This window comes from Serinus canaria, chromosome 1A (assembly GCF_022539315.1).
Source record: "Serinus canaria isolate serCan28SL12 chromosome 1A, serCan2020, whole genome shotgun sequence".
Taxonomy (NCBI): Eukaryota; Metazoa; Chordata; class Aves; order Passeriformes; family Fringillidae; genus Serinus; species Serinus canaria.
In genome coordinates this window covers 28,639,974-28,660,195 of record NC_066314.1, presented here as the reverse complement: position 1 = coordinate 28,660,195, position 20,222 = coordinate 28,639,974, and the positions used below count along the sequence as shown (strand labels likewise).

At 34.8% G+C, this 20,222-nt stretch overlaps 1 protein-coding gene across 2 annotated transcripts in view; it reads left to right on the top strand.

Annotated features, from left to right (window-relative positions):
- ADAMTS20 (ADAM metallopeptidase with thrombospondin type 1 motif 20) overlaps positions 1-20,222 on the top strand; it is an 87,573-nt gene that overhangs the window by 25,330 nt on the left and 42,021 nt on the right. For both annotated transcript variants that reach the window (XM_030238239.2, XM_050988039.1), the window contains exons 7-18: positions 516-556; positions 866-971; positions 2,068-2,214; positions 2,856-2,997; positions 4,289-4,393; positions 11,082-11,227; positions 12,644-12,825; positions 12,925-13,061; positions 14,172-14,289; positions 17,846-17,941; positions 19,127-19,293; positions 19,403-19,532. In XM_030238239.2, coding sequence (XP_030094099.2) covers positions 516-556; positions 866-971; positions 2,068-2,214; positions 2,856-2,997; positions 4,289-4,393; positions 11,082-11,227; positions 12,644-12,825; positions 12,925-13,061; positions 14,172-14,289; positions 17,846-17,941; positions 19,127-19,293; positions 19,403-19,532 — 1,517 coding nt within the window. The remainder of the gene's footprint in view (positions 1-515; positions 557-865; positions 972-2,067; positions 2,215-2,855; positions 2,998-4,288; positions 4,394-11,081; positions 11,228-12,643; positions 12,826-12,924; positions 13,062-14,171; positions 14,290-17,845; positions 17,942-19,126; positions 19,294-19,402; positions 19,533-20,222) is intronic.

Sequence of the window (20,222 nt, the reverse complement as noted above, 5' to 3'; positions counted from 1 at the left end):
GTGTTGTAAGAGTCAGCTGAAGGAAGCAGTGACAGACGGCTCCTCATAGCCCTGATGTAATCAGAACTATGAAAAGCTTAAAATGGAAAGCATGTAAATATTAGTATGTTTTCTGCCTGTACACCAGTCACCTCACTGAGGGTTCTGGTGTTCATTCATTGGAATAGTCTCTTTTTCACTCTTCTTTTTCACTGATTTTTCCCTCAGTAAAGTTCCAAGTATACTGCAATTCACATGTTTTTCAGCATCTTTTCATACTTATCTACCTTCTTCATTCTAGAGAAAGAATGTAATAAATTTTCATTCTTTGCATGCTAGATAAAAAGCAGTACTGTGGGCTTAGTCTGGTGAATTTAAATTACCTCTTTCACTAGAATGCGAATGGTTTGAATGGCCTGGAACATTAAAAATTGAGAATCAGATTTGCAATTGTTGTAACTACTATAGCAACAGTGAAATACTTTTCAAATATTCTTTTATATACTGTAATTTTGAAATAAATATTTTCTTTCAAGGGAAGATATCTGCAGAGCTAGAGAGAAGTGTGATACTCTTGGTGAGTTACTCTCTTTTTCATCAGTGTGATTTTATATATATGAGAATATCAGTGTGAATATTATATTAGCAATAAGTCAGAAAATAGATACAAAATTTAAGCCACACAGACAAAAATGATGATTTCCCATTTCTTGTTGCTGTTCTTTCCTGGCATGTACTTGGTGCCAGGTGGTTGTTTGTTTTGTGGAAATTTGCTGCGTACTTGAGGCACAAGTTTTGGCTTGAGTGCCATAGCATTCACTGTAATGCATGGCAATATGTGAAAATTCATTCCCTTAAGCTTTTATATAAGGATTCAATTTTGCAGGTTTAGCAGAGCTAGGTACAATGTGCGACCCACTACGCAGTTGTTCTGTAAGTGAAGAAAATGGATTGAGTGCTGCTTTTACTATTGCACATGAGCTTGGACATGTGTAAGTACCTATTTCTTGGCAGGTAATTTTTTTTTGCTCTAAATTTCCTTTTAAATGTAACCAATTTTCAGCAGTGGGCTTTGCATTTCTAAGAGGGTGCAGTCTGATATGGACTTTTAGAAGAGTCATTATTTTTGCCCCTTGCAGTGAGCCTGGTTAAGAAATTGTGAGTTTTATAACTTGGTTGATATCCTGAATTTTAGGAAAAACTGTCCTAAGAGATGAATTCTGTCCTTATGTCATATGAACTGGTTGGGACACTGGGACATACCCTAGGTAGTGCAACATAGTCCTGTTAACTCTAAGTGTATTCTAGCCCTGTTAGGAATTTACCTTTAAGAAAAGACAATTGTTAATATGACACAGAAATATTCTTCCTTGTGTTTGATCCTTTCAGAGTACAGTAGAGTAACACAAAGAGAAATACTTTACACTGAAAAATAAGAGGAGATGACAGCATTTTATTTTATGAAGCATACCTCATCAGTGATGGCAGAAAGGTGCTATACTCTAGCTCCATGAGCGTGCCACAGTGTAGGTAACGACTACGTTACAGAGCTCAGTAGCTAGCTTGTTCATTTTCTTGTGCCTGCAAGTCCACTTAGACACATGCTGTTTGTCTTGGTACTTAAACTGAGATAGTAACATAAGATGATATGTTAGTTGCATTGAGTATTATATTGATGTGCTCTGCAGGTTTTGTTTCTGAATAGTAAGAGTTATGATGCGAGTGTTGGGGTTGCATGTTGTGAACAGACCAGCCATGGCCTGTAGATTCAGTTGAGGAGATGGGTTGTTCCTTTAAAGTGGCACACTCCTAAAACACTGGAATTTTTCTGGTAAGCTAAAAAAATATGTTATTTGTAATATTCTTCCTGTATCCACCACTATACAACAAGGAGCATTTGGATAAGGGGATAATGATTCAAGGCATTTTAAAGATACCTATTGCCAAAAGGTCAGATAGATGCATTGGGTCCCATTAAATTTTAAGGCATTTTCAAACTCAAAACTCAAGCATTTGCTGCCACAGCAAAGAGAGTTTCAGTTAATTATTGTTGAATTTGTTTTGGAGTTTATCTGTTTTGCTTTTTAGGTTTAATGTGCCTCATGATGATAGTTTTAAATGTAAAGAAGCTGGTATTAAACACCAATATCATGTGATGGCTCCAACTTTAAATTATCATACAAGTCCATGGACCTGGTCAAAATGCAGTCAAAAATACATCACTGAATTTCTTGAGTAAGTATCAATATAATGCTATGGTTTGGAGTAGGATTTTTTTGTTTGTTTGTTTGTTTTTTTTCCCTTACCAATTACATTTATATATGAGAAGTATTTTTAAGGTATTGCTTAAATATTGGTTTTGAATTGTTCTTTGGTTTAGCTGCTGATTTGCAGAGCCTCAGTCCTCCAGAAAAATAGATGTATTTAGCTTTTTCGGTGAATTATGACTTCATTAAAGTTGCATTGAACATTTAAAGCTTAGAAGATTTTTTTTATGTAGTGGTATTTTTTATTGAAAATACCTTTAGGATTATTTTAGCAGGTTAGAATAGGCACCCTTTATTTTCTAAAGTTTTATGTTAAAAATTAGTGATGGGTATAATTTAGGTAGTACATTTTATTTTTCCTTTTCTAAAAAATGAGAAAAAACACTCTTAATTTTGTTTGGTGTATCTAAATTCAAAATACAAAAAAAAAAAAAAAAGAAAATCAAGTGACATGGTATGTTTTGTTATTCATTAATTCAAATAAATACAAGTAGGCATGCAAACCCATAACTCCACTGAGATAGGCATGTGTAACTGTTGTGTAAATAGTGAGAAGGTTAACAAATGAGCTGAGTGATTTATTCACATTTTGTTCCTGTTTTACAACAGTACTGGTTATGGTGAATGCCTCCTAGACAAACCTAGTGAAGGAGCATACCATCTCTCCTCTCAGCTGCCTGGCTCAGTGTATGATGTCAACAAGCAGTGTGAGCTTACATTTGGTATTGGGTCACAAGTATGCCCTTACCTGGTGAGTGAAAACCAGACAAAGTCATGCTTAATCTGGACTAAAAAATTACTGAAATTGCTGGTTTTGGAATGATTTTAGCCTGAAATAAGTAAAATTTCAGGTTATATTGTTTCAGATTTCAGTAAACAGCATTGCAATTTCACACATGTGAGAAATCTATAGCAATAGAAAGTAGGTTGCATTCATTTTGATTTCCATATCTGTGAATATGAGAATTCTTTAAAAATATCTAAAGCTGCATATACTAAAGTTTCCTGCAACAACTTAAAGGAATTTATTTCAGCACTTCCTGCAAATGTTTTCATCATATCTTACATTAGCAGATCTTGCTTCTTTGCTTCTTTTAATACTTTTTAGAAACTTAGGACTTAAAAATAAACTATCTCAAACATTTTTTTCTTAATGTCTGTTCCGAATTGTAGATTCCCTCTACTTTGTCAGAGTTAAAAAAATATTTTCATGCCTGACAGAGTGTATATTTTTGTATACAAAACTGAGATGTGGAAAGAAAACTTGACCAGATTAGTACTGAAACTTAAGTTGTATTTTGAAAACTTAATGTGGCCATTGCAATATGAACACAAATACAACATATTCACTGCTGACAAGATTTCATGTAGAGTTAGATTTTGTAAATCTCTCTATAGAGGAATTTGTAAAATTCCTCTACAAGTATTGTCTGTCTTGTTGGAGCTGTTTAAAGAAGAGTATTTAAGCTCAGATTCAGACTGAATTAAGTAGAGCTTTTTGGTGAGGTAAAATGTTGGTTAAAAGGAGTCAGGCTTTATGGGAATATTAAAGGAAAGGAAAAGGGGGCCTTCAAACACCTGAAGATGGTGTTACTGAAGACTGCTTTGTAAATTTTTTAATCCATAAGGGTTATTTGTCTGCTAAGAGTGTTTTAGCAACTTAAAAATGAGGCTTTCTTCTTCATTTTCTAGACAGTACATTTAATTCCTGTTAAATTCACTTAGAGTCTTTTTCTGGGGGATTATGTGGAAAATGTGGTGTGTAGTATTAACCGTAGCCTTTTACATATTTTTAAATAAAATTTTCTACTGAAGTAGAAAATGAAGTTATCTTTGATCTGATGTGTTCAATTTCAGATATTTCCACATTCCTGCTTGGCCTTAAGCAAATTCTATTTTGGTTCTGTGAGACTTTATCTGTGAAAAATGGTAGTACAATAGCAAACACTAAGCCTGCACAGTGTGAGAAAATAAAAATAATCACAACTGATGTCTAAAATGATATTGCAGGTGCAACAAAAGTAATCTGGTTTTCTTTCTAGAAACAATGCAAACGCTTATGGTGCACAAGCACAGAAGGTGTTCACAAGGGTTGTCGTACTCAGCACATGCCTTTGGCTGATGGAACAGCATGTGGTGTAGGCATGGTAAGCCTTATTTTGTTTCTCAGTTTTGGATGTAGGTAAGAAAGGTCAGTGCTTGCTGTGTGGCAATACTGTGCCTATAGACTACTGATGGTGTGAAAATTGTCTACCCAACTTTACATGCAGTTTCTCCTAGTTTTGTAATCTTGTGACATAAAAACCCACAGTTTGTCTGCTCAGAGTAATTATGAAAGTGTACAGATGCCACTGGTTAAAAATAGGTGAAAGAGGTCAGGGGAAAGTTGACATCTTTCCTTCTGTTTAAAATGTTCAGCTCATGCATAAGTTGTTTTTTTCCTGATTGGTAGTGTCCAAAGTAGAATTATCTGACATATGACATCCTTAAAGTATGTTTCCCTCAGTTCATCTTGTAGAGGCTGTTTATTGAACCAGCACAAATTAAGTATGCATCACTTAGGTACAGGTGTATGCTTTTTTTGAAAGAGGGAGTCTTTGGATTAGAATCTGGTCTCAGATATTTGTATCTGCATTGCATCTATTTCAGAGAAAATATGAAAGCATGTGTCAGTAGCTCTTTACCTGCTCCAGGAAGTGCCTTAAGCACACATAACTAGCGCTCATTTTCTGTCTTTCCTATTGTAAGATCATTCAGGATACTTGGGTCTGTTCAGTGCTAGAAACAGGAGCTTTCTTCTCATTTATACCCCAAGGTGTAAGACTACCTTGAAATACAGACTGAATGCTTTGGCAGATTAAAAAAAAAAAGAAGTGAAAACTGTGTTTCCTGTATTCTGCTCATTGGTTTATTTGGTAAGGAGTTTTTGGGTGATAAGGGTACCACTCACTGCTTCTTCATTTGCAAGTCTTTGAATGCTGATCCTGATCTGTAAAATTGGACAATATAGCCTTTCTTGTGCTGTCCATAAGGGTCAAGAATATCTAATTAGTAGGTATAGTCAAGGCACTTACAGAACCTCGATAGAAACAGAAGCAATGGTGGAGGCTAGTTGTATCCAGTTTCCAGTGAGGATTTGAAGCTTTTGGTTTTGGATTTGTATGTAGCTTGGGTAGTGGACAAAAAGGTGCTTAAGTTCTTTATTGGTCTAGTATTTGTCTTCTCCTGTCTCACTTCACCACCAGCAAACAGAAGTGTTTTCCTACTTGTCACGGTATTGTGAGAATAAATATTTTTGAGATTTTACATGGTCAGGTATGACAGTGATTATCTGAAGTGTGGGTGGTTTATTATGTGGAGCTGCTTTTATATAATAGTGTGCTTTGGGAGCTTCAGGGGGCAATGTGGAAGCAATGTTAATTTTTTAAAAATAATTGTATATGTTTGAAAATTAGTACAAACTCTAAATTAATTTCTTTGTATAATAGGCAGGTACATTTTACTCAGTTCTTTCTAAATTTTCCCCAATAACTTTTAAACTTAAAAGATTCTATGTTTGCTAAGACAGTATTAATGAGGAATTTGAAAATAGTCTTCATTGATAACAAATGTAGTGGGTAAACTGTCCCAAATGGCTTCTTTCTGTTTTGCAAGACTAGAAAAAGTTACTTGAAGGCTGTACTGGAAGCTTTGCTTGATTGTAGCCTATGCATGCCGTTGGTGTTAAAATGTTTAACCCATATTTCAGTCAGTCACTCATCTGAAAGGAAGTTCATCTTTTATGTAAACTTCATTTGTAATCTTTGGTTAAATTGACTCTAATTTGCCAACATCAGAGGATTTCTTTTAAATAAGAACACAAAAACCTTTTTTTATGTAATTAGCAGAGTGGAACCATTTTTTTCTAGGAAGTAAAGAGCTAATTACAGTCATTACCTCTGAAAGATGTAAGAAAGAACAGCAATTAATTAATCTGATGAATTGTCATCTGTTCCTGACTAAGGGACAGCGGACAGCTCTTCTCAAACTCAGACTGCAAGTTGCTGCTGGTGTTAATGTGCATAAGACATGGTGACTATTAATTGTAATTAATATTTTCCAGCAAGCTAAATGGATTTATTTTCGGCATTTACTACATTATTGCTGTGATGGATACAGAAAAGATCCATTTAAGGCATTTTTTATTTTAGTGTCAGTTTTTTAAGCTCAGATTTCAAATGTCATGTGTTGTTTTAATGGATCTTGCTCTATGGACTGCTCTAACAGTTGGATTTAGTGAAGCATATCTGAGTCAAAAAAGCCCATCTCCGAAGAAGAAAAATTGTTGAAACAAGTGGCATTGTCAGAAAAAGTCTTTATTACTATGAAAAACACAGCTATAATACCCAATAAAGTGTGAGTGGTTTATTACTGTTTTTTTGAGGCACTCCAAAAGGTTGTCCTCTGATCCTTCCTGGATTCCTGAAGAATATAGAAAAATGCCCATATTCTCTTGATTTCTTGAGCATTGGAATGGAGAGGTTGGAGGTAGCTGTATGATTCTGACCCAAACTTTTCAGTGTCCTGGGGATATCCCAGTGTTCTACATAATGGCAGTTTGCTACTTAAATATTGAAAAAAACTCCCACTGAAGTTTGGAAAAATCTCTTTAACAGCAAGAAGGAATTCACATGATACAAGTAACAGCTGGACTTGAAAGCACATGCCTTTGTGTTTTAGAGACATATAATTCAATTTTATTCACTGTAGATATGTAATGTATATTGAGCTAGCATCTAAAAAAAATCAGAATAGCAATCGAATAAATTAAGATTTCATCCTAGTTCTTTTGGCTTAAAAGAAAGGGATACAGGTACAAATGAGAATGGTGCAATTAATTTATTGATTACTATTAAGAATTGTTTCATATCTTGACATAGCATTCATGTCTACTTCTTCAGTGTAATACATGAAAATATTGAGTCTGAAAGAGTAAATAATTTTATGTGTATATATATATGTAAAGTAAGTATAAAAAAATCAGGTGGATTTTATCAGAGCTGGGAATAGGGGAATATGTTCACCATCTGGAAAGCAGCAGCAGATTTTTGAACTGTAAAAACAGAGTAAAGTATGCGCCCAAACCATAATTTTTTTCTGTAAATTGGGATTTCTGTGAAATATTTTTGCATGAGCTATAATTTCAGAAAATTAGAAGTTTCAAGGGAGAAATAAAGTATGCAGATTTTTTGCAAGAGAAAATTGAAAGCATTGAAAAAATTCAAATAGTGTGGGTTTTGTAGATAATGTCATTTGACTAGTAAGTGTAGACTTGTCTGAGGTAAAGATCACAGAGATAAAGACCTGAGATGCTGTGGTGACACCTTCAGTTCAACTTCTTTCCAAGCTCCATTTCTTCTGCCTTGTGTGCTGGTTTTATTAACTGCTCTGGTTTAGCTCCTTTTGTGTAGCACTTCTCATCTTGGTGAGCTGTGTGGGAAGTGCTTGATGTCAGAGGTGCTCCAGTCCTGTTTTGGACGCATCTACCACTTTCCTTGATTCAGTCAAAGTTGAGCATAGCCTGTCAAGTAATGCTTAAATAATTTCTTTCAAGGTTGCTTTCCTGGAAATTTAGAAAAAGTTCCGTTAGAGATAAATTGGAAGCTCTCAAAATCAATTCATCAAGTCATAGGTTAATCCATAGGAAAGACTCCAAGTGCTTATTATAAGAAGATTATTGATAAAAACAAATTTGGGTACCCATAGGTTTATTGATTCCAAATTGGAAGCATTTCTAGGTTTTTTGACAGAAAACCAACTGTTGATCCTGACTAGAGCAGCCTCGCCACTCGCTGCAATCAGTATGTTTGGAATTATGTGTCATACCCACTTTACATGACACATGCTATACTTGCCATAAAAAATGTAGAAAAAATTGTTAGCAATTATATTTAAGTTTATGAAAGCTCTGTGTATCATACTATTCTCAGTGAAGCAATGATTCAAGTGAACACAGAGGAACATCTGGAACATGTCTGGTGCTGGAGTTTTCTACTGTGACTTCATCATGTTCCTTCTGTAGGAATGCAGGCAAATAATAGCTGAGACAAGTTTGTTGAATAAGCTATTAAAATCCCAGATGTAAGCATATGCTTTGCATTTTTATGGATCAAAATTGTACTCTTGTGGCCATAAAATTTTGTTTAAAAACTTTTTTCTTGAAATCTCCCTTCAAGTTATTGTAAATGTTTTTCTGGATGGACAAAGAACTTAAATGCTAGATCACTGTCTATATTAGAATGCAGTATTCATTTTGTGAAGGAGAATTTAGACTCTTCAGCCTATAGTGGAAAAAATTATTTCCTAAGATGCTGAGGACAGTTCTTGGAAAGGCAAGTTCTTAATGTTCCTCATTATGGATGGACTATGTAGAAAACGTGCCTTTGATTGCTAGGGATTTGACATTAGGTACTAGAAGGCTTGGATGTAAAGGGACCTGAAGGCCATCTTGAACAAAAATAATGCAAGCTAACAGTAAGCACTCCAGTGAGAATTCATATGCAGTGAAATAATGGTGGCTTTCTGGTTTTAGGTTAAAGCATTAGTTTTAGCCTTAACTGATGATCTGGCCAATTGAGTGGATCATTTGCACAGCTCTATGCCAAGATCTAGCTTTTGTTCTGCATTTGCTTTAGGTTTGAGAATCAACTGGATTTATCATATTCTTATGGGAAGGCATTCAGAGCTTAAAAATGTCTCCTATATGCAAGAGTTGGTGTGACAAGGAATTATTCAGGCAGGCAATTTTATCACGAAGTTTGATTAGGAACTTAGGCAGAAGCCTGAAAAGAGAGCCTGTTTCTGTGACAAATTCCTATTTTGAAAACAAAATTTTTGATAGCATGTGAACATAAGTATCAATATAACAAAAGTATATAGTAATAAGGAAGAAAAATTATCTAGGAGTTATTTTAAGCAGTGATAAAACCACTGAAGAAGATTTGAATTTTGTGCCAGTCACCTATATTCAGAAAGACTGCACACAATTTTTGTGTGTTCAGAGAAGTTTGTTTCTTGATCTATTCTGCAATAAATTTGTAATAACTCTTTAAAATTCTGTGTAACATTAAATTAATTGTAAAAAATAGGAGGTTTAATACTTGTTTTATTATTTAATCTTTTGTGTATCAGAGGTTATTTAATTGTTTTATGAGCCAGAGACTTTATTTATCAAAATCCTTCTAAAGTTTAACGTGATTTGAGGCTGTTTTTTCTTGCAGAGAGGCAAAACCTAGGCTTCAGAAATAACAAGCAATTGAGTTGATATAACCTGCTCTAGTGACTATATTTCCTGCAGGGAAAGATGGGATGAGCCATTCCCTGTCAATACAGCTAGCAGAATTGCTCCTGACAACAAACCTAATTAATGGACAATCTAATCTTGAGTCTGCAAACAGGCATCTAAAATAAAGAATTCTCTTTATTATGTATGGAGACTGACCCTATGTATTCAGTCCTGGCCAGTGTCTTGTCTCCAGATGAGGGCAGTCTTTGATGCCTCAGAAGGTGTTTGAAGTCAAGGACAAAGTTGACACATTTCCCACATAGAAGTCAGCAGGATATGTAATGCTGAAATTATAGTGTCTTGAAAATATTCTATTTTAGTATGTAAACTATTCCACTGTGTTGTGATCAAATATACTACTTGGGATTTTCTAAAGGATACAAGTGAATTAGAATTCCAACTGCCATAAGTCATCAGTAGGATTAGTCCTGGTAGTTCCTGTGGGTTCTTTGGAAAAAGTCACACATGCGCCTATCATAAGATTCTGATTTAGACTTTTTAGTCCTGTGCTTCTTGAATAATCACTGAATTGGAAACATATTTTCAGTCAGGAACAGGGATAGTAAATACTTAAAAGCAAGAGATTGATGCTTCTGGGGAAAAAAGGATAATTACTTTCTATAAACAATAAAAGTGTACAATTACGGTGTGGTATAGTCTCATAACTGACATGACCACAACAAAATAGTCTTGCAGTCTTTGTCTTCTTAATAATGTAAATTCCAGCAGATGAAATGAAAATTCCTCCTATATCTAATTTTTTAGTGGAAATAGGTAGTTCTTCACCAAGAATAAGATCCAAAGTAGCATAACAGGCATTGCAATGTAGTATCTTGCTCTAAGAATTATTATTTCTTTACTATTTGTTTTTTAATTTAACTGTTAATTCCATTTTAATATTAATTGCTTTGTTAAATTAGCAGTAAATTAAAAATGCATAAAATATTGATAAATTAAAATATTTTACACCTTCTGCTATAGGTATGAAATTCTGAGTTGAAGTATGAATCTATAGCATCATCTTACTTTACATAATCAAGGTCTTAAATGCTTGTCTGCTTTTCCCAAACAATCCCACTAGATAGTTGGCTTTTTGAGATGTTCAAAACATCCTGATTTTCTTGGTGGTTTCTTCTAAATTTTCACTTTTTGTATCAGTATGAATTCAAAATTAAACTGAAGAATCTTGTACATAAAAGACATTTTTAAACCAATTTTTGAACTTTATGCATGAAAATGTATCAGGAATTCAAGATCTTTTAGAGATATTTGGATAAAGTGACTAGACAGAGAAGTATTCAATATCCAGTAGATTTCCTAGCTATCAAAGTACTCTGGATAGCATTTTTAAAAACATGACTGCTGGGTAAGATATCTTAAAGGAAATTGAACATTTTAGAAAATATCCAGATCCAGATCAGAGTAGTGAGTGCTTAAATTTTATTCTTTTTGTGCCTAAAATATACCTTTTTTCTGAATTATAAATGTTATTTGGTTTGCCAACTGTGCAGCACTGTCGCCATGGAATTTGTGTGAGCAGAGAAATGGAGCTGCGCCCTGTAGATGGAGAATGGGGACCATGGGGACCTTATAGCTCGTGTTCAAGAACCTGTGGAGGTGGAATCAAGAGCACCACCAGGCTGTGCAATCGACCAGAGTATGGTTTTTTAATTGTGTTTCACATTTTTTATTATGTTGCAATTTGTTTTGCATTTACATAATGAAGATATTAAAAAATTATGGATTGGCTCAAAAGAAAATAGAGGTATTGTGGGCTGTGCAAATCAGTTGGAAGCACCAATAAAAAAATGCGTGTTTCAGCTATGTTTGGAAAGAGATAAGTTTACAGACTCTAATATGCAGAGGATGTTTAGATTTCTCATGTCTTTCAACAATACTATCCATTCTTGCAGATGTTTCTACAAAATTAGTTTGGCAGGGTCTTTTTCTCTAGGTTTACTCTAACTGTTACGGTTTCTTTAAACATAAGATGCTTTCTTTGCAATAAGAACTGCAAAAATAAATACATGCATTCTCTACTAGTCTCATTAGTGAAACACTTGATTTGCTTTGATTTAAGGCTTTTCCACAACATCACCACCAGTAACAACCCACAAGAAGCAGTGGTTGTAACAGAGGCCTTTAAAACTTCCCTTTATAACTAGAAAATTACATTGACTGAATAATTCCATGTGGAATTGACTGAATAATTCCTTTCCGTAATTCCATGTGTTTTGTTCTCTGTAACAAAAGTCAAGGAGAACTTTACCCTTAACTTGTCCAGAAGCAGAACTACAGCTTGTACCTGAGTATTTTCAGGATTTTTCTAGGAAGTCATGTTATCAATAGGATAAATGCACTTCAATCAAATGGCCCAGGTTGTTTTATTTTCTCTGATGAGTAAGAGGCAGCAGACTAGATTGCCATTAGATAATGTCTCTTTCAGTCTGTAGTGATTGATAGTATCAATTTGCAGTTGATTTATTCTTTTTTTCTTCCCCAAGAACATACAAATACTGAATTATTTTGTGTGAGGGTTTATAACTGTTAAAATGTATTCTAGACTTTACAGTAAATGGAGTGTTTTCCACAATTTCCCTTTTTTATTCTTTTGATACCCAAAGTGAAACCAATATTAAGAGTACAGAAAACAGCTCCTAATTGTCTTCTTTCTTTGTCACTCTGTAAAGTAATAATTTCAAATTACTGAGGGAAGTGCTGCTTGTGTAGAAATATACTGTGATCTCAGCTAAATTGATAAAAGCATTAAAATTATTACCCTGGGTAATGTTTTTACCCAAGGTAAATAGTTATAGCTGTAAGAGAAATAATAATGCATTAATAAACATCCACAATGAGATTACCACCTCAGCAACAGTGTTTTACAGAGATTGGGTTTATTTTGGGTATAATTGAATGCACAGTAGAAGCTGAGCATGTGTAAATCAGTTACACAGCTGACAGAATGCTCTGTGAGATTTTCCTCTTTAGATCAGTGGCTGAGGCCACTTTTTGTGGAAAACAGCAATTTTAGAAAATGAGTGTGTTTTACATTTACCTTTTTTTTTTTTAGGCCAAGAAATGAAGGAAAGTACTGTGTTGGTCGCAGGATGAAATTTCGGTCATGTAATACTGATTCATGTCCAAAAGGCAAAAAAGATTTTCGGGAGCAACAGTGCTCTGAATTTGATGGCAAACACTTTAATATCAATGGTCTTACCTCTGCTGTTCGCTGGGTTCCGAAATACAGTGGTAGTAAGTAATTACACCATCATGTTTCAATTAACACAATAAAAGTGTTATTTTATTTAAACTTTTAAAACAGACAAGAAACCTCTTGGATTTTCTTTCCAGTTTCTATGAAAGATCGCTGTAAACTTTTTTGCCGAGTTTCTGGAACAACTTCCTACTATCAGCTGAAGGACAGAGTTGCTGATGGTACTCCCTGTGGAGCAGAAACCAATGACCTTTGTGTTCAAGGCTTATGCAGGGTATTTAAATCTAAACTTATTAATTATTAAAATCAATTTTAACAGGTGGTAAAGTAGATATTGAATACTAATACAAATCAACATTACTGAAAACATGGTGTTCTGAGTTCGCTTAAGCTAATTTTATTACCTATCAAATTAAAGATCTGGAAATGGAAGCAATTAGTTAAAAACATATAGTTGAATCTGAAGACCTACAGTCTTGCCTCATTCAGCTTCACGTGTGGAAGAGTAAATATTGTTCAAGTGAGCAGTGAGAAACTGATCCAAAATTAGCATAAAGGGAGGAAGAAAGCACGCTGTGCAATTATTGGCATTGTATTTCTGCTGCCAAAGAAGTAAATAGTCAGTAGAAAGTCCAAGGGTAAATGGTTTATGGAATTATATGGAATTTTACTTTACTGTAAAATCAGGAGGAACTGACCTTGAAGTCAGTTCAGGACTCTGCTTAATAGCAGCTATGGCGATGCCACAAGATTTTGTTGGGAGAAGCAAGGTGCTATATTTTAACAATTCAAGACTTTTTTGTCAGGCCTTGTTGAGGTTTTGCTGATTGCAGTGAAACTGAGCAAATTCAGAAGGAGGAGAAAATATAGCATATTTTTATATGGTTGAATAAAGAGGAAAAGCTAGAGAATTGTCCTGTTTATCATTGTTCAAAAAACCCCTGGAAGTAAAGTAAAAATTGTGCCTATGTTAGTTTTACCAGCACAGTCTGTGTGCATTCCTTTGCTTCTTTTCAGTAATGACAGACTTTAAATGAATTGATGACCATGTATATATACATACTGCTTTTAGACTTCCAAGACTTTTAATGTAAATATAAATTAAAATTTGTAAATTATGTTGATTTTTAATATAAAATCTTTATGTACTGTTATGTATTCTTATGCAGATCTTGACATACGGAGTGTATTGGGATTCTATTTTGTCCTTACATTGCAGAATCCAAAACCATTGATGGCTTTTAAAGGATTGCCAAGGAACAGTAGATATATATACAGTGAAGAACATTATTTTGGGGTAGTGGGAAGCTTACTTTACTTATTTCCATTGTTTTCCATTGGGCTGAGTGACACTGGGCCTTTTTGGTTTTGTTATCATTTGTAGCAAGCAGGCTGTGATCACGTTTTGAATTCAAAGGCAAGGAGAGACAAATGTGGAATCTGTGGTGGTGATAATTCTTCATGTAAGACACTTGCAGGTACTTTCAACAGTGCTCATTATGGTATGTTTGTTTTGCCTTTTTTTTCATCTTAATGCACACTTCACTATGGCTTAGAAATTATTCTTTACATTTAAGGAGGCAGGATTTCAGTGTATGTCATTAGGGCCTCTATCAACAAAAATATCTTTGATTTTCAGTCACATTCCCTCTCAAGAAAGCAGAGGCAAACACTATGACATACTAACTCATTCAAGTGAAAAAAAAAAATCAATATCTCTTCAAAGGTCAAAGCTAAAAATAAAAGAAATTAGGAGAGTAAAAGTGCTTCAAAAGGATGAATGCTTCCTGCTTTGTACTTTGCATTCTCTGGTCTGAAACTGCAGATGAAGAACTTATCCCAATGTCTCATTTTGGTTGTGTAAAGAGATAGAAGTTTGTGTTGTGAGCAGCTGATGAGGTTCCTTTTCTCCTGGAGTGAAAAATACAGCCTATGAAATGTGACCCTCCTCCTTCCTGAGACCAGGGGTAACAATATGTATGTTTTTTCCTCCTCATTGGCAAGTAGTGAATGAAAAAGTTATGAATAACCTTGGTATTTCTTGTTTATTTAATTTAGTTTCTCTACAAGAGCTACTGATAGTTCTTCTATAGGTAGTCTTTGCTGTGAAGTATGGAGAGACTACTGTGTGTGTGTAGCAGTACAATTAAGTAGTTAGAGCATAGAACATAAGGACAGAAGTCTCCAGGTTAATATCAGCCTAGAGGCTCCTTCATACCACTTCACTGGTTAAAAGAGACCACAGGGGAAGTGAAGATGATTCCTGGAGAGCTGCCAAACAGGATCTTCATAGAACAAACGGATATCTGCTGAATAGAAAAGTATGCCAAGTGTCCTGTTGGATTTTCTTTTCCCTTGGCAGAAAGCACACACCCATTGAAAATTACCAAAAAATTTGTACAACTACCCGTCCCATACAATTACATATATTTTTTCTTGTGCCTGTCCTAAGAAGTTGCTTATAGATAGCACATGAATTTTGTCACACACATTTGTTACAAGTCAAGTGACCATTATGTGAAACTGCCATTATTCAAATAAGGTCAACACTGTCACTCTGATTTGATGACTTTCCATTGTCACAGACTTATTTGCTTCAAATTGAAGGGGAAAAAAGCCCCCATGTTTTGGGATGAGGAAAAGCTTGAGTTATTATTTGGTTTTCTAGTTAGTGGAATGTTTTAAATTATGTTCAAATTCTTGAATTATAGCATATAAGAGATATTACTGAGTTATACAAATGAACAGTATGCTGAACATTTGGGATTATCATGGGGTGTGCTCAAGTAGGAATACAGCCATGCAAGCAATAAATTGTATTTAGCTGATCACTAAAATTCTCATGTCCATGGGAGGTCTAAGACATCCCTAGGCTAATGACTGAAGGTATTGTCCAAGGAAATACAATTTTCAAAAAAAATTCTGAATTAGGATCACAAGCTAAGTATGCTGATGTGCACTTGATCTTTTTCTTTTAACTTCATTTGGTTCCCTTTCAAACTAAAATGAGCCATTTTACTGAACTTGGAACTGATAACCGCAGCCTGTGGTGTGTGCTTATAGTCATGCAGTTATGATGTTGTCAGTAACTGTGTAAACAGTAGTAAGAAATAATCAAAAGTTCATTACAGCAAAATACTAATTTACTTGGCTTCCATTTTAGGAGATGATAATCGAATTATGTACACATTATTACTATGTTGGCTATTATTATTGCATCAAATTAGAATATCTGGGGCTTTCCTGAACAATGGTCATTCTCAGCATTCTAGTGCATGATTTATTCTCTTGTGTATCTGTGACAACATGCTATGCACTTTTCTTTATAGTTTCCTCCTGTATTTTTTCTTATTTCATTATATTACCACAAAGTCTTCAGTGTGTGAGATGGGGGGCTTTTTTAACTGTGTTTTGGTTTTCTTCCTAGTATGTTGGAAGATTGACCAAACCGTGTATTTATCCCAAGCATGCATCTTGTCAGTTTGCAATTGCAGTGCTGCCCCCAGCTGGTAAATGTGATGGACCTGTAATTAGATTAAATCCTCATTTAAATGCATTGCATAGTTTTAATAGATTAAAAGCACTTGGAAGTTAATGAATTATTAAATTTGTCATGGCCTAAGCCCAGCTGGAATCACACAGCCAGTCACTCACTCACTACCTCCCAGTGGGATGGGAGAAAGAACTGGAAGAGTACAAGTGAGAAAATTCAGATGGTTCAGATAAAGACAGTTTAATAGGTAAAGCAAAAGCCATGCACACAAAGCAAAGCAAGAATTGGTTCACCACGTCCCATGGGCAGGCAGGTGTCCCACCAGGAAAGCACAGCTCTGTCATGCAAAACAGTGAATTGGGAAGACAAATGCCATCACTCTGAATATTCCCCCCTTCCTTCTTCCCTCAGTTTTATGTGCCCAGCATGATGCCATATGGTCTGGGATATCCCTGTGGTCAGCTGGGGTCCATCTGTATGCCCTCACAACTCCTTATGTACCCCCAGACTCCTGACTGATGGAGTGGGGTGAGAGGCAGAAAAGGCCTTGACTCTGTGAGCTCTGCTCAGCAATAACCAGAACATCCCTGAATTATCAGCATTTTCCAGCACAAATCCAAAACACAGCCTCTACCAGCTACTGTGAAGAAAACTAACTCTATCCCAGTCAAACCCAGTGCAAAATGAAAAGTATATTGCCATTTAAATTTTTACCCACAGAGGTGCATCATCTAAAGTCACAGTAATATTGTTAAACACAGTGAAATAAGTGGAAAAATTATCAAAATTTTTAATAATACCTCAGATTACATGTTTATATTTGTTAGTTGTTTCCAGTGTTTACTGTACTCAGTTTCTCAGCCATAAGTATTTTGAATTTGTGGTTAGCATCTGTGAGAAACATGTTTGGATTTTTTAATCTAGGTTTCTGTGCAGCACAATTTTTAAAAAGTAGATTTTGGTGCACATTATTTTATTACCTGGTGGCAAGGCTACCATAATATTACTTGGAGATACTACAAGAAATGGTGACTCATTTGTGAAACATTTATATTTTGAAGGGAGTGCACTCAGTATTTTAAGCAAAAGAAGGTGGATCAAACATGGCTAGTTTAACAGCTCTACCTACCTATGCATATGGCCTGCAACACTGCAATATTTTAGTATTTAAGACTCAGTCTTTAGCATGCTGTCTTGGAATACTCTTGGAGAGAAAAGCTATCTCAATCATGTAAACAGGGAATTGAGATATTTCCAGTTAAGTGATGTACCCAGATTTCTGTAAAAGTTTAAATTTTGAGCAGTCACAGTGTTTCTTAAGTCCCTCTTGATATACTTGACTGCTTTCTAGAGTTGTTCTGCTCTGTAGGGATTTTCCTGAGTAGATTAGACTTGTGTTAGTGGTGAAGAATTGAATTCACATATTTGAACAGAGAACCTAACACTTCTAACACGTGAAGACATTCAGTATTGGTTGTCTCTGTTGCAGTGTAGGGTTTTGTGAGTGAAAATGTATTTTCGTATTTACTAATACTTGACTATTTTTGTATATAATTAATTTGCAGGTTACAATGTTGTAGTAAATATTCCCAAAGGAGCAACAAACATTGATATTCAACAGCACAGCTACTCAGGGAAACCAGAAGATGACAACTACCTTGGTAAAAGCCTCCTGTGTATAACATGGATGAATGGGTTTTGTGCTTTTGACAGAGATCTGCTCTGGTTATATATTATGAGAAATCTGATAAAGACATTGGAGAAAATATCTAATTGTTTTTTATATTCATTGGCCTGAGTGTCTCTGCAAATCAGTAAGATGTTAAGGTTTCTAGTTCTTAGATGAGTGTGTTCATTCATCAGAGAATAAGAATTTTAGCACCTTGCATCATTTTGTCAATTCTTTATTGTCACACTGTTAATCGGAAGTGAGCTCTGGAATAATGCAGGTGTTTGTTGTTTTAAATCTTGGAAGCATTTACTTTGTTTATGAAAAAAACAGTCTGACCATCAGCAAACTTGCCAGTTGTCTCATATTTCTCTTTTTCTATTATGTCTGGGACATAAAGAGTATAAAGGTTTTCACGTGCTGATAGATTTGCAAGTGTGTGTAGGCAACAAAGAACTCACAAGTAGGGCCTACCAAAAATCTTGGTTGTTCTATTTCACAGTAGTTACATTGTATCTGAAATGCCTGAAAAAATATTGAAGCGAATTTGCCTGCTGTCTCTTCTTCCAGCAAACTTCAGAATTCTCAAAATGTTTTCCTTGTCACCTGCTGCCCTGAACAACCCTTGACCCCTGACATTAGCTTCCATTTCAAATGTAGTGATGCCTGAATAGCATCTTGTACTACAAATTTTACCTTCTTTTAAAAATGTTTAACTTCTCATTAATCTTTATTATTGCAAATAGGTCATTGTATTAAATTACTATCCCAAATGTTTAATAATTTGTTTTTATTTTGAAGTTTACTTTTAAAAACCACTTCACTAGAAGCAGATGTAGTAAATACAAGGATGTAGGCTGTAGAATAGATCAGAAATACCAATAATTTACTTCCTTGTGCAGTAGCAGAACCTAGCCAAATTTAAAGGTCAGGACTGCAGTCAACAATTCAGCAGAACAAATATTATTTAAGTACTATAATGTAGAGAAAATGCATGACTTAGAAAATCCATTACCACTGCTCAGGTGAAAGCTATTGATGATTAGGGTTGAACTCATTAATTTGAACTGTTTGATGCAACTTTTTACATTGACTACAATAAAGCTACGCATTGGTGAGATTTTATTGATAGAACCTTTTAACTAAATAGATTTCCAATATTTTATTTCACTTGCAGCTTTATCAGATGCCCACGGAAATTTTATCTTGAATGGAAATTTTGTTGTAAGCATGTCAAAAAGAGAAATCAATATACAAGGAGCCATTTTCGAGTACAGTGGTTCAAACAATACCATAGAACGAATTAACAGCACTGATAAAGTTGAAGAAGAACTAACCTTACAGGTGCATGTTTACTTTTCTCAGAAGTTTGAAAATTTCCTACGTGATCATTATGTTCATAATTTTATGTTCAAATTCACTGAAAAACAGCTATCATTTTATCTCAATCAAGGTTTTGTGTGTAGGGAATTTATACAACCCTGATGTGCGCTATTCATTCAATGTCCCGATAGAAGATGGAAGTGATCTGTTTACGTGGGATCCTTATGGACCCTGGCAAGATTGCAGCAGGATGTGCCAAGGTACTGTGAAGTTTTTTTTTCACCAGAACCAAAGACCTGATGGAATTAGGAAGGGACTCATCTTAAGTTCTCTGACTTTTCACCATTACTTGCAAGAAAGAGACTTGTTACCCTCAGTAACCTTTAAGTTCACAGAGCCTTTAAGGACAGAATACCTTCTGATTTTTATTTTGCTATTTTTACTACTTATGCAGTACAATTCTATTTTCAAACCTACATTTGGAGACATAGGAGCAGTTTATTAAAAAAAGGTTGGATCAAATCTAATACATTCTTTTAAAGTGGTATTGTATGTCTGTTCATATTCATTAGGCTTCCATTTTACCACTTCTAGGTGATCACTGATTTGTCTGGTGTCTTTCATACTCATTTATTTGTCTTTTTTTAGTTATCTGCTACATAGGATGAAGCTGTTTAAAGATATATTTGACTATTTTAAACTGTTACTCTCTAGGCCATTCTAGTATAAAAATAAAGCCACAGCATTTATGAAATGTGTATATGTAGAAGTGTATGTACACAGATTTTTGACAAATACTCTTCTTAGTGAGTGCTAAAAAAGCCTGAAAATGGTGAGTTTCATCTGATTGTATACATGCTCATGTGTTAGAGAAGCAGAACAATTCCAGATCTTTTAGGTACCCTGTGATCAATTTTTCTGCTTCTTTAAGGGAAAGGATCACAACATCT